Genomic DNA, 13,857 nt, shown 5'->3' on the forward strand with positions numbered 1-13,857 from the left:
ATACTTTATGATAGCACCGTACACCAAGCCTAATCGTCCGACTTTGAAAGGACCAGCTAACTGGATCCCTATTAAAGAAGTGTTTCTTGATGACAACTTCTTGTTCGCCACTGGTTTCCGGTTGGACGGGGATAAAGGTAATTCATCAAATATCTCTAGGTCATATAAATCGTCCAAAACTTTACCTTCTTACAAGTTTAACGTTTTCTTTGCAAGAACAACCAAAGCACTCCATCGCAAATCTTGGAAGGGTGAAATAGACATGTCTAAACTCAGTGCAATTCTCTGGAAAGAGTACTTGAGGATGGGGATTGAAAAATAGGCTGACACTTTGGTAAGCTGTCTAATCCCTTTATTTTTATTTTATACGAAGGCCAATCTTAGAAGGAAAACGACCTAAACTTGTTAAACTTCCAGATAGTTCTCCGTCCGCATTTTAGTTAGTGTCTTTTAGACAAAGATCTGCAATAGAAAGAAGGCGGCGGGACTTAGCCGGCCTCCTTTAGCATATTGTCTTTGTCCAGAACTTAAGTGCTAGACACACTATCTTCTGGACGAAGATCTATCATAGAAGGAAGACGACTAGATTTGGTTGGCTTCCTTTGTTAAGCGAACCTCATGCAGATTGACTTTTTGGACAGGCTTCGTCCAGATGCACTTTGTCGAATAAAGTGACCATCCTAGCCAGCTTCCTTTAGCAAACAGAGTGCGTCCGGGAAGCTTTCGAATTGTAGACGTTTTCTTCGGACGTTTCTCCAACCAACTTTATTCATTTTTCTTGTGAAGAAGAAGGCCTCAACGTCCAAGAAATTAGTTTAGAAATCGGCTTTCTCTAAGAAGAGGCCAGCTACCGCCATCGGAGAAGCTCCTTCGACGAAGAAGACAAAGGGATTCGTCTCTATAAAGAAATCAGAGCGGACGAGCTCGCCCGTGTAATACCCCGAACTTTAATGTCGTTTTATTAATTACTAATTATGTTTATTAGGGTAATTACGTTCTAATTTTCTTTAAAATGATTATGGTTAAGATTATTTTCTAAAATAAATATTTACTTTAGTTATTAGGAAGAGCGATTCAAATTATGATAAATGATTTTATTTACAATTTAGTCAAAGTTAAAACTCTTAAAAATAGCAAAGTTGACTTTTTGACATCCAAAGAAAATGAGAAAGAAAAAGGAATGAAGGGAGTTATTGTTCAGCTTTTCCCAAACCCACGGTCAACACCCATCACCCACCTCTTTGTCCCCTACTCTAACCTCCCCATAAATGAACCACCACTCATCATCTTTCCACCTCCTTTCTTGTCTGATAAAACTCGGCTATAAGAATGCATGCACTAAGCCTCAGAAATCACAAGTTCAACAACACAAAAACCAGAAAATTTCTTCTTTCTCTCACTTCTCTTTCTTCACGGCACCAACTAACCAACACCGATGCACCACCTGCTTGGTGCGTCGCACAACCGCAGTGCCGCCCAGATGCGCTGCACCACTGCAGCTCCACCGCGACGCGACCCCCTCCCATGTTGTTCTGCTGAGCTGCTGCTCCACCAGCGACGTCGTCGCAGCTCTCTCTCTCTCCTCTTCCCTTCGCTCGCTCCTCTTCGCGCGCTGCTGCTTTCTGCCGGAGTTTCGAAGGTCGACGCCGAAGCTGGGCGGTTTCTGCCGCCAACCTCCCGTGCTTTCGCTCGCCGGAGTTCGCTGGAGCTCCTTTCCGGTGTTGTTCGTCCCTGCTCCAAGTGAGCAGAGGTACTACACCTCTCTTCCTTTTAATTTTCCCTCTAAAAATCAGATTTAAAGTATTATGAGACAAGCCCAATTACTACCTTTAGCTAATTAATCTAAGTTGGGCCTAGAATCTGGTTACATTAGTCAAACCAACTTAATCTAAGTGTTGCATGTATGATATTTGGGCTTAATTCTGATTTTTGTAGTGTTAGTTGAGCCACATAGTTAATCAATGGGCTAATGGAGTTAAACTAAAACTGATTTGCCTAATTAAACTACCTAATTCATGATATTCTTTGACTTGTTGGGCTAATGAAAGACTAAATTGATTTAATTAGTTTAATTAAGATACTTAGTTTAACTCTTTTAATTGGGCTATTTTATTCTTATGATTAAGTTATGTTATACTAAATATTTTCTTTTTAATACAGGAAATGGTTATAAATGCCTTATGTTAAATAATTTTCATTAAGCAATGTTGATGGCATTTCTAAAACAAAATGTTTTAAGTATTACAAATCAAAGAGATTTAAATGAATCGACCTATTAATCTCTTGCTTAGTTTCGTCTGAGTAATTAAATCATAGGTTATTAGGACATTATGGAGTTATAAAATTGAAGATGGGTTAAGTAAGAATAATTTGGTTGTTTAGTAGATGATTTCTGATTATGGGTCATGCTGTTATAATTTTGAGGGGGAAACATGTATGACGATTCTTGGAGGCTAGTTATGACGATACTTAAGGAGTAAGAAAAGGAATAACGTTCGAGGTAACCTTTCATGTCCAGCAAATATGTGTATGCCCGTATATGTTATATGTGATGTTTTATATGTGCTCTTGCGCATGAATACAAGTATGTGATGATGATTATGTGATATGATTATGTGATCTGATTATGTTTTACAATGTTGATGTGGCATGATGAAATACGATATGATTCAATGATGGATATGTATACTATGAGCAATGAGTTTATGATTTATGAAACCTAGTTATCATCATTTATGGGTGTTATTCGGAAATATGAACATATGCAAATTTGAAAAAAATGGATGGTTCTGCTGGCTAGGCATTATGAACTGAACTGGCAAATGGGCAAGTTACAGGTGGAGGAATTATGTTACGATATATGAATGAACACGGACCAAAAGGGTCATATGATAAAGTTAATGCTATGTCCAAAGCCTGTACTTGCCAATGAACTATGGCCACGCAAATGTTCCTTGTCAGCAAACTATTCAAAAATGATGTTTTCTGATATATTTCCGAACAATTACCAATATGATGTGATATATGTCTGTGCATGAAAATGTTTACGAACTAAAAACCGTTTTACGGGCTGGAGTGAAATTACTGAGTTTTCAACTCATTTTAGGTTATTTTCTGTGTTTTCTCTTTTCTCTATTTTTATGAAATCATTCAGGTATTATAAAGATAGCTCAGGATCAGTTATGTCAAGGATGCTCCAGGAAGGCTGAGTTGAAGCGACTTTGTATATATTTGGGTTATCTAGAATACTCTGTATTTATGGGTAGTATCTATTGCCTAATGATGTTCATTTGCTTGATTAAGAGGCCATTTTAGGCTGTTATTTCTTAGTGGGCCATAACCCACAGGATTAAGTTATGCTTCCGCTGGCGATTAAGGTTATGTAATTTGTCAGGGTGTTACAGCCCGCCCTCCAAAAAGCTACTCCCATCAATCTGAAGACAGAGGCGGATTTCGTCTAGCTTCTGCGTACAATACTTTGATGGTGGTGGATGGCCAACAGTTGTAGTGCAGCAACTTTCTTTACTTCCAAATAGTCCCGAGCATCTGTTTCCATTCGATGCCCACTCGAACACTGATTATCCTGAGACCTTACCACTAAGGTCTAGTCCAACCTTTTTCGCTGCTCACTACATGCAGGTTGCTTCTCTCTAGCTTCCCTTCTAGAAACTTCTAGACGAGTAGGTCGACTTGGACCTGCAACATTCTCCTCCGAGTGTCTTCGGAGAGGAGCTAGATTGAGCCTGCTCTGGATTCACTTGAAAAAACAACATATTGTTATTGAGCTGTTCATGGACTACTACCATCTTAGTCTGAAAATCATATACACATTTTCCAGATCAGCAGCAGTTACATGATGTTCAAGATTTTCCTAGAGTATAAGCACTTGACGTTCATCAGGAACGTTGGACGGAGGCTTATCCCTTCCTCGAGTTGGATGACATCCACGGTATCCTTTACCCTAATCTAATAATTGCAGTTTTGAGCAACATTTGGATGAGTGACAGTCAGTCATCGCCTCGTCTCCCTACAAACGGCCCCAAATGTCATGTGCATTTAAGAGTCAAGCTGGTTCTTCCTTCAATATGTTCTTGGAGAGACTTTTGCAAGTGATGCCTTTGCTCCTCGCTCTGAACCTGTAGCAAAGGAAACCAGCCCTGGAGGTTTGAGTGATGGTTCCCCTTCGAATCTACCTTTTACCTGATTTTTGAGGAGACTATTTATAGTGTTTGGAATATAAAAGCTGTCATTTGATGTCACCCTAGAATGGGGGCATTTGATTGGTTAATCAATCATAATTCGAAACATGGCATGCAATGATTGGATGTTGTAATTCAGACGATCATATGCAGCTATTTTTTTGGGGTTTGGGCTTGATTAACCCTTCATTTCAGGAATGGGCTTAAGATATCAAAAGGAATAAAAGGTCATTTTCCCTCCATTTCGAAAGCACGTGGAGGCCTCTGTTTGGTCTACGTGTCTGCTCATTAGCCCTTCATTTTTAGGTTACAACAACAACAACAATAACAACAACAACAACAACAATAATAATAATAATAATAATAATAATAATAATTTTATTATTATTATTATTATTATTATTATTAGTATTAGTATTAGTATTAATATTATTATTATTACTACTATTATAATTATAATTACAATTATAATTATCATTATTATTATTATTTTCAACTTTTTTCATATCCTTTTTAAAAATGTTTGATGTCATTTAAAACCCCCCATACACATACACATACGTTTATTTCTAATTTCGTCTACACTCTTAATTTCCTCCTAATTTCTTCCACACTCCTAATTTCATTAGACTCCACTCACACCCATACACATCAATGGCAAAAAAAACATCAAACCAAATTGGGAAAACAGAGTGAAAAAAGAAAAGAAAAGAAAAAGAAAACCTTAGCAATTGCAACAAATCAATCTCAATCTCCATATACGAGAGATACAATAAAACGAAGCTCGAATAATTCAACAACGGCAAAAAACGGTTGAGTGAATTGTGCTATCTACTTCATGATCAGAGCATGCAGACACGGGTAATTGGGTATCATTGCTCCACGCTTTACACAAATCTTATATGTACTCTTTCTCGAAACTTCAGTTTGATTCATTCAGAGTGAGATGATCCTACTTTCTCTCTCCTCCTCCTCTAAAGAAACAAAATTTATCGATCATCTGCAATTTCCATGTCCATCTCCAATCTCAAACTATATAAGGTCCTAGCTACTTCGTTTTTGTACCTTATTTGCAATTTTGATGGCGTCAGAGGATGTGAAGACGACAAAAGCAAGGTTTTTGGAAAGATGGCAGGAGTAGAGAGAAAAAAAGGAGGGAGTTTTTTGGGCCGTGGATTTCACACATGTGAAATTGATTATTACTTACACCATAATCTTATAGTGTAACAGTTACACACAAGAATTTATGATGATGATAATCATTTCTTAATCATGATTCCAAGGGAAATTTGATGGATATTCTAGGCATTTGATTATCATGTTTTAGCCTACACAACTTTAAGTGATGTTTTCTTTCTAAGAGAGTCACCAATTAATTTTCAGGAAAAATTAATAAAACCAAAATAAGAGATTTGAGTTTGGGGGTGTAAATGTCCTTATTCAATGAAATATTCAAATACACACACGCAGATTATCTAATTGCGTAAGTAGACAAACATATTAAAGATTGATTTTTTTACACATAAAATCTAAATTTAGTGATAACTTAATTAAATTACAAGATTAATATATAATTAGATCGGTTGTCCAAATTACAATACTATGGCTGATTTAACTAATTTACATGTTTGATTTAAATAATTTGCAAGTTTGATTTAACAAATAATAGTATACTTGTGATGAGTCAATTGTAATTAAAAAACTATGATAAATAATCTTAGCATAGAAATATTCATCAAAATAAATAGAAGAGGAAGATGAACAAAAAAAATATATAGATTTATGCCTTTATGAATATAAAGATTTATATTATGAAAAGTATATTATTAGTATAATAAGAAATAAATTGGAATTAAACCTCATGATTTATACCTTTGTCACATAAATATGATTATACAGATGTTGGAGAAATCAATCTTTATCTTTGAAAAATTAGAGCTATTGAATGAAGATTCGAAGAAAAAAAAATGAAAATTCTTGAGGGTGAATGCGTGTGAACGTTTGAGAGAGTCTTCTTAATAGTGAAGAATGAATGTTATTCAGAGGTTTTTGAGTATTTTGATATGTTGAAGTATGTGTGAAATTTGTTCAAATTAATCTACAAGTAAAGACGGGGTATTTATAGTGAAAAATACGATTACGATTCAGAAAACACAAGTTGTAGATAAAAAAGAAGATTAGGCTCTTACGGGATAGGTGTGCTTAGCGCCTCAGTATTGCGCCTGGAGCATGGGTGTCTCATGCAACACAACAGTTACACAAGAATGTACACGGAACATATTGTTCTTGCATCGCATTTCTGCTTTTTTTTGCCGAAATATAGTTTTTATCTTAAATACCATTTTGACTTATCTTGATTTTATCAAAAGCTATCATTGAATATGAAAACAATTTAATTAAAGATTTAATTTGAAAAAGTAATTAACTACAAGATTAATTATCTGGGCTTGAAATTAGACTTTATTGTAAGTGGACCTTTCGCCATTATTCTCAATAGGTGAAACATAGATAAAGTGACGGAATACTAAGGAATGAAAAAAGATAAAGTTGGGCCACAATAAAGTAGGGTAATTCAAGTGGTGAAAGAAAAAAGTTGTGATCCGCTCTTGCTTTCTAGTGGTACATTTGTAATAATATTAAACTTTTACCATTTTGAGCTTGGTTGAACTTATCGTGATTGTTTCACATAAGAAAAGTATTTCATTTATTGAGAAATGAAGGTAGTACTTATGTTGGACTCAAAAAGGGTTTTAGGCAAGGCTTTTGATTGCTCCCCTTCTAGCCTGGACCACGTAGGACAACGATATGTTTTATCATTGGTTCTTAAAAGGGGAGACAGATGTGTCTATAGGGATAACCCCAACTATGACCGTTCTGCTCAAAATAATCACAACTATGTATTATTTCAGAATAATCCCAACAATTTGGGGTACTTTTCCAGAATGTTCCCACTTGAATTGGAACCAATTTAACAGGTGCTTTTTTAATATTAATTTTTCTTTTCTCACCATGGTCAAGTATTTCAATTAAAAATGATTTCTTTTATAAAAAAAATGAATGCACAACAATAAAAAGTTTTTTCCTTGAATAATGCCAAAAAGGGGATTAATTCCCAAAATGTGTGACAAAAAATTTTATTTCCCTGCGTACCGTCCACGTAGGACGGCACGCGAAATTTTTTTTTTTTTTAAAACTGCAGTAAAACCGCTACTCAGAGTAGCGGTTAATGCATAAAAACCGCTACTCAGAGTAGCGGTTATATTTAAAATCAACCGCTACTCTGAGTAGCGGTTTTCTTTAATGAACCGCTACTCTGAGTAGCGGTTTACAAGATTTTTGAACCCGTTGTAAACCGCTACTCGGAGTAGCGGTTCATTAAAGAAAACCGCTACTCCGAGTAGCGGTTTATAAAAATCCCCAAATCAGACCTAAATCCCAATTTCCCAATTTACAGGTGCTCGAAATTTTTTTTCTCTCACAATCACTTCACCCTCTCTCTCTCTTCCGACGACGCTGCTCACAATCACTGCTCTCTCTCTTCCGACGACGCTGCCTTCCTCACCGCCGGCGACCGACGACGCTGCCGCACGTTTCTCACCGCCGGCGACCGACGACAGTCCGTCATTTCTTGCTCTCTCTCTTCCGACCACAGCCATCTTTGCCATCTTTGTGAGTATTTTTTTTTGTTTTTTTTTTTAATTTAATTTGTGTAGCATGCCATATTTGTTAGATGGAAATTGTTTAGTTTGATTAGTATAATTTAGTTTTTTATCATTAAAAATTTAGGATATTGTGATGGTTGATTTTGTATTAATTGGAAGGTTAGTATAATTGGAAGGTGATTAGTATAATTCAAAGGTTATTAGCATATTGTTTAGTTGTTTGATTAGTATAATTTAGTTGTTGGTTGGTTAAAAATGAATTTAGCATTTTGTGATGGTTGATTTTGCATGAATTGTTGTGTTTATGTTGTAAATACTACTAGTATAGGTGAAAAATAGTGTTGATATTGTTTGAATATGTAGAATAAGAATAACTTAATTAAACATTATGTTTTTTGTATGTAGAATATGGAACAACCTAAATATCCTCTATACCTTTATTGGAATGGTGAATTATCTCAAAATGATGTTGATATTGTGTATAGAGGTGGAAGGAAAAAGTTTTTGTTCATCAATTCCGGTATGATGTTTCAAGAGATTCTGAATAGGGTATATGACGTTGTTGGATGTGATCGTATGTATGTGGAACTGAAATTGTTTATGAGATATCCGATGCCGGGAAAATATGTGCCAATTGCACTAGAGGATGACGAGTCACTGAGTGCTATGTGGCTTTCAGTGACACAAACGTCAGCCATGGCAATGGAGGTGTACATTGAACAAGTTCCCAAAGAGATAAATGTGCAAAGTAATGTGGGTTATGTACCTTCAATGGACTTTAGGGATAGCATGGAGGTACCGACATCAGCTCCTAATATGCAATTTGAATCATTTACTAGCATGTTGTCAGACCCACATTATGTAAATCAGCACATGAATGAGTTTATTTCTCCTGCTTCGTCTCCCCACATACCATCCACATTCCATCTTGACACTCTACATCAAAATGATGTTGATTTTTTGGGAAACGAGGAGGAGCATGTGGATTCTGATAGGGATGAGGATGATGATGCAAGAGAATTAGCTGACAAGGCAATAAAGGCTGGTGTTCCTTCACAAGATTGGCTTAGAGTTGACGAAGTTGATCAAAGGTTAATAGATTCATGGATGACTTGGAATGTCACTGGTTCATTAACTGTGGCTTCTGAATTTGAGATAGGACAAGAGTTCGCCTCATTGCAGCAATTAAAGAATTTTGTGAAAGCATGGTCGATCTCTAGAAACCAGATGTTTCGGGTGTTAGAGTCAGAGCCCACAAAGTATGTCATTGAATGTGCTAGAAAGGAAGTGTGTCACTGTCCATGGAGGTTGCGTGCAATCATGACTAAGTCGTTCTCATTCAAAATTGTACGATATGTTGGTCCACATGCAAGCAATTGTTTAGGAGACATAACATGTGGAGACCATCCTCTCATTTCATCAGATTTCGTTGCTGATCTTATCGAGGATTTCATTAGGACTGATCCTTCATTCAAAGTTCAGTCCATCCTTACTTTTGTGAAGAACCAATATCAATTTTCAATAACATATAAGAGAGCTTGGTTAGCAAAACAAAAGGCAATCAGCAATATTTTTGGTGATTGGGAGAAGTCGTATCAAGAGTTACCGAGGTACTTGCAAGCCTTGAAAAAGTCCAATCGAGGCACTGTCGTTTACTGGAGTACGATCCCAACACAAGATCCTACTACGCACATCTTTAGGAGGGTCTTCTGGGCCTTTAAACCCTCCATTTCCGGATTCCGTCATTGTCGGCCTCTTATCACTATAGATGGTACTCACTTGTACGGGAAATACAAAGGCAAATTATTGATTGCTATGGGAACAGATGCTAATTTCCATATGATGGTCCGAGAATTATAGCTGATGAGAGGCTAAAACGTGGAGCTGGACGTCCACGGTCCACTCGAATACAAAATGAAATGGATGCAGCTGATAGGTCTGGCAAATATAGATGTAGCATTTGTAAGGTTTCAGGACACAATAAGCAAAGATGTCCTAATAAGAACGGTGAAGGAACATCTGGGTAAATGTTTTCATATTTTGTTAAATTTCAAAATTTATATTATTTTCATAGTCCTCATTTTGTTACTAACCGGTATATTTTTTTTTTCTTATTAGGTCTGATGGCGAGTCCATCTTTCCCGGCCCCACTGATCGCAGCGTTCTCACCCTCCAGGACCAGCATCGGAGTGAGGATGTCTGGAGGGAGTAGCGGACACGGTACTATCGTGTCGGTTGCATCATCACAGTCTCTATCTTGACTGGGAGATTCACGATAGGGTTCTTCGGTATGTCGAGCGGGCTGGTTTTCTCGGCATACATCGTTTGGTAGGGGGAGGTTTGGAGATTGATAGACCACTTCTGACGGCATTAGTGGAGCGATGGAGGCAGGAGACCCATACATTTCATTTGACTGTTGGGAGGCGACGATTACTTTGGAGGATGTCGCTGTTATCCTTGGACTTAGAGTGCACGGGGCACCTGTTACTGGTCGAGGCGAGGGTAACTGGGCTGCATTAGTTTTCGAGTTGTTAGGGATTTGGCCCAACACACCGGAGAACGAGCCCAAAGTTCTCCAGGGTTCGTCTTTGAGATTGACATGGCTTCGGCAACATTTTTTCTTGTTGCCGAATGATGCTGATGAGGTGACTGTACAGCGATTTGCCCGGGCTTACATTCTTGCATTGATGGGGTCCATTCTTTTTGCCGACAAGAGTGGAGATGCAGTCCAGGTTCTTTATCTCCCGCTTTTAGCTGATCTCGACGTAGCAGGGACATATAGTTGGGGTAGTGCGACCCTTGCATACCTGTATCGGCAGCTATGTCGAGCATCACATAGGGGTGCGGGGAGTTAGGTGGCCCTGTGTTGTTGTTACAGATTTGGGCATGGGAGCACATACACATTGGCAGACCTCGGATTTCGAGGGTGCGGGACCCACCTCCACAGTTTGACGAGGCCGTTCCTATTTTAGGCTCCCAGCATGTTCCGGGGATTGACCCCTTAGCTGTCAGGTAATATTCAATGTCTCACATTTGTTGACATTCTTTAGTTTCATTTTTCTCATGGATAATACGTATATTTCTTTTCAGTTGGCTTCGAGTACACATCAGTAGGTCCCACACAGCAGGTGGGCTTCCTTACTACAGGGATGCACTTGACCATCAGACGGACGAGCAGGTACATAGGCTCGTACTTGCCTAACTTATATACATTGGTAGACTCTTCTTTTGCCTAATATTTGTAAGATTCTATTTTTTGTAGATGACTTGGCAGCCATATACTGATGCGAGACTGGCGTTGTTACCTGCTATATGTCGAGCTGATCGACATGTATGGCGCACAATGGCCCCACTTATCTGTTTCGACATTGTAGAGTTCCATTTCCCTGGTCGAGTTATGCGCCAGTTTGGATTCGAGCAGACGATTCCCGCACCTTCTGATACGAGCACAACCCTTCATGCCATAGATCGGAGGTCGAAGAACAAGAACTATCCGCTCAGACATCGACCTTACATTGCACATTGGGATGAGCGCGAGGGACACATAGTTCAGGGCACTCCTTTTAGTGGTCTACCATGCCTTTGACGAGTTATATGATATGGTTTCGTCGCATCACGAGGTTACGCCTGACGAATCCATCGAGGCGACCACCTTCTACACATTATCAGCCTGCGTCTGCAGAATATAGTACTGGTAAGTTCACTATTTTTAGTTGCACTTTTATTTATTTATACAACTATATAATATGTATTTTTTTCTTTCTATTCAGGCACATACTTTATCTGATATTGCTCATAGGTGCGGTACTGTGCTAGAGGCTTCTGAGTCATTGCCTCCAGATATGGTGCGTGACTTGTATGCGCAGACATTGCAGACTATGAGGGGACTGTGTGTTGATGCTGTTGGCCGAGCTGGACATGGCCACATCGTACAGGGCGTGCCTACTTCTGCTGGATATACATCGACTTCTACATCTTCTACGTCTGCTGCCCATATATCTACCACGTCAGCTTTGCTTTCACCTCCAGTCACTCAGAGGGCCTATCGACGACGTTCTGACACTACTCCCCCTTCTCTTGATGCCATTGCAGAGACTCATGAAACCACACCTAGCTCATCTACACCTTCACAAAAGAAGAAGAGAGGGTTTTAGAAGTTTCATTTATTGTTTATGTAGTTAGTTAACATTATTTTCTCACTCTAACTTGTAACTAAAATTTTTTTACATACATTTGAATGTGTATGACTTGGTGATGAGTGATCAATGTGTGGCTTATATTTGGTGTTGTTGAATGGAATTTGGTGCTGGATTGCAGGTTGGATAATGTTGAAATTGGAGGTTGGATAATTGTTTGGAATTGCTGGAATTGCAGGTTGGATAATGTTGAAATTGGAGGTTGGATAATTGTTTGGAATTGCTGGAATTGCAGGTTGGATGTTTGTTTGGGATTGGTGGAATTTTTTTGGCGTTCTGGCAGTTGGCCAGTTATGTGGGAAACAATGCAGTGAGTTGTGTAGTGGGTACAAAACCGCTACTCAGAGTAGCGGTTTTAATGAATGAACCGCTACCTGGAGTAGCGGTTTACCCGAGGGAGGAAACCGCTACTCAGAGTAGCGGTTCACTCATTAAAACCGCTACTCTGAGTAGCGGTTTAGGTGAATGAACCGCTACTCGGAGTAGCGGTTTTGTTTGAAGTAAACCGCTACTCCGAGTAGCGGTTTACCTCCGTTAAAACAAAAAAAAATTTTTTTCGCGTGCCGTCCTACGTGGACGGTACGCTGGGAAATAAAATTTTTTGTGGCACATTTTGGGAATTAATCCCCTTTTTGGCATTATTGAAGGAAAAAATTCTTAAGTAAAGATATGGGGCAAGAACCACAAGAATACAAAAATACCATTCTGCCAACTCTCACGATAAGTTATAAACATCCTGAGTTGGTAAAAAAATGTATTTTTGCCTTGAAGCTAATATTATTTGCGAAAACTAACTCCATCGACCACCCTTGAAAGCCAAAATTCACAAGAGTCCAATTGAAAATATATACTTCCTCCGTTCTGTTTTAAATGAAACATTGGGTAAAATGACACTATTCATTGATCAATTTTGACTCCAATTTATCGCTATTATATAAAGAAAAAACATAGTCAAGCGAGATCTTGTTAGATTCGTCTCGAGGCATACTATCAAATTATAACTTTTTTATATTTTTTACGTGTACATAATGATTAAAGAAGCACATTGGGTTGCGTGAAAAAGCAAACGTTTCATTTAAAATGGAACGGAGGAAGTACTAGATTTCACGGTAATCATTTCGAGCCACAAAAATGTGTTTTGGACCTCGAAAATGACATTTTTCTTGAAAATAGACTTGCCAGCTACCCTTATGGTGCAAGAATCACAAGACTCCGGTCGAAAGAAATATCAATACGCATCAACTTCTATTGAAAAGAAAACAAATGATTTTAAAATAGAATGACTAATAAGAACTTGACATGTCACTACTTTAACCTGTTAAACAAGTTCATTTAGGTCGCCAGATCATTTTGAAAAAAAAAACCTAACATATTTGAGATAATTATAAAATAATTCTTATTTGAGATTATTTTGAGTTGAATAGCATAAGTGGATTGTTTCCAAAGGTATGATAAACCTTTAAGGGGGCGTTTGGTTCACGAATTGGTATAGGGTTGGAATAAGGAATGAAACCGGAGTGGTATAGGGTCAGAACTTGATATATACTTGATTCCATGTGTTTGGATTTATCTTGGAATGCATTTTTTCCTCTTATTGAAATGCCTGAAGGTTTGGTATGAGTCATATACCCCCCTACTTGGGTTTCTAAATCCCATACTGTACGGATTTGAGGTATGTGTTTAGAATTTTAAATTTTGCAATCAAACATTAGGTATAGGTTTTAGTCATTCTAAACCTATACCACATACCTTATTTTTTTGAACCCAATACCCCCTAAGATAGGTGTGTTAGACACAAAT

At 38.0% G+C, this 13,857-nt stretch overlaps 2 protein-coding genes and 1 long non-coding RNA gene across 3 annotated transcripts; all 3 read left to right on the forward strand.

Annotated features, from left to right (window-relative positions):
• Nucleotides 1–2,371: 2,371 nt before the first annotated feature.
• Nucleotides 2,372–3,302, forward strand: LOC125492499 (uncharacterized). The gene is made up of 2 exons (XR_007269099.2): nucleotides 2,372–2,500; nucleotides 3,155–3,302. It is a non-coding gene; the product is annotated as an uncharacterized LOC125492499 (long non-coding RNA).
• A 5,084-nt stretch (nucleotides 3,303–8,386) lies between these two features.
• LOC125492714 (uncharacterized) lies at nucleotides 8,387–9,721 on the forward strand. Its single transcript, XM_048635427.2, has one exon. It carries the CDS (start codon nucleotides 8,387–8,389, stop codon nucleotides 9,719–9,721), a length of 1,335 nt encoding a protein of 444 aa, XP_048491384.2.
• Nucleotides 9,722–10,242: 521 nt separating this feature from the next.
• On the forward strand, nucleotides 10,243–11,447 carry LOC125492713 (serine/threonine-protein phosphatase 7 long form homolog). Its single transcript, XM_057391572.1, has 4 exons — nucleotides 10,243–10,593; nucleotides 10,701–10,873; nucleotides 10,952–11,039; nucleotides 11,124–11,447. Exons 1-4 carry the CDS (start codon nucleotides 10,243–10,245, stop codon nucleotides 11,445–11,447), a joined length of 936 nt encoding a protein of 311 aa, XP_057247555.1.
• The last annotated feature ends 2,410 nt before the right edge of the window (nucleotides 11,448–13,857 follow it).

This window comes from Beta vulgaris, chromosome 8 (genome assembly GCF_026745355.1).
Source record: "Beta vulgaris subsp. vulgaris cultivar EL10 chromosome 8, EL10.2, whole genome shotgun sequence".
Classification (NCBI taxonomy): Eukaryota; Viridiplantae; Streptophyta; class Magnoliopsida; order Caryophyllales; family Amaranthaceae; genus Beta; species Beta vulgaris.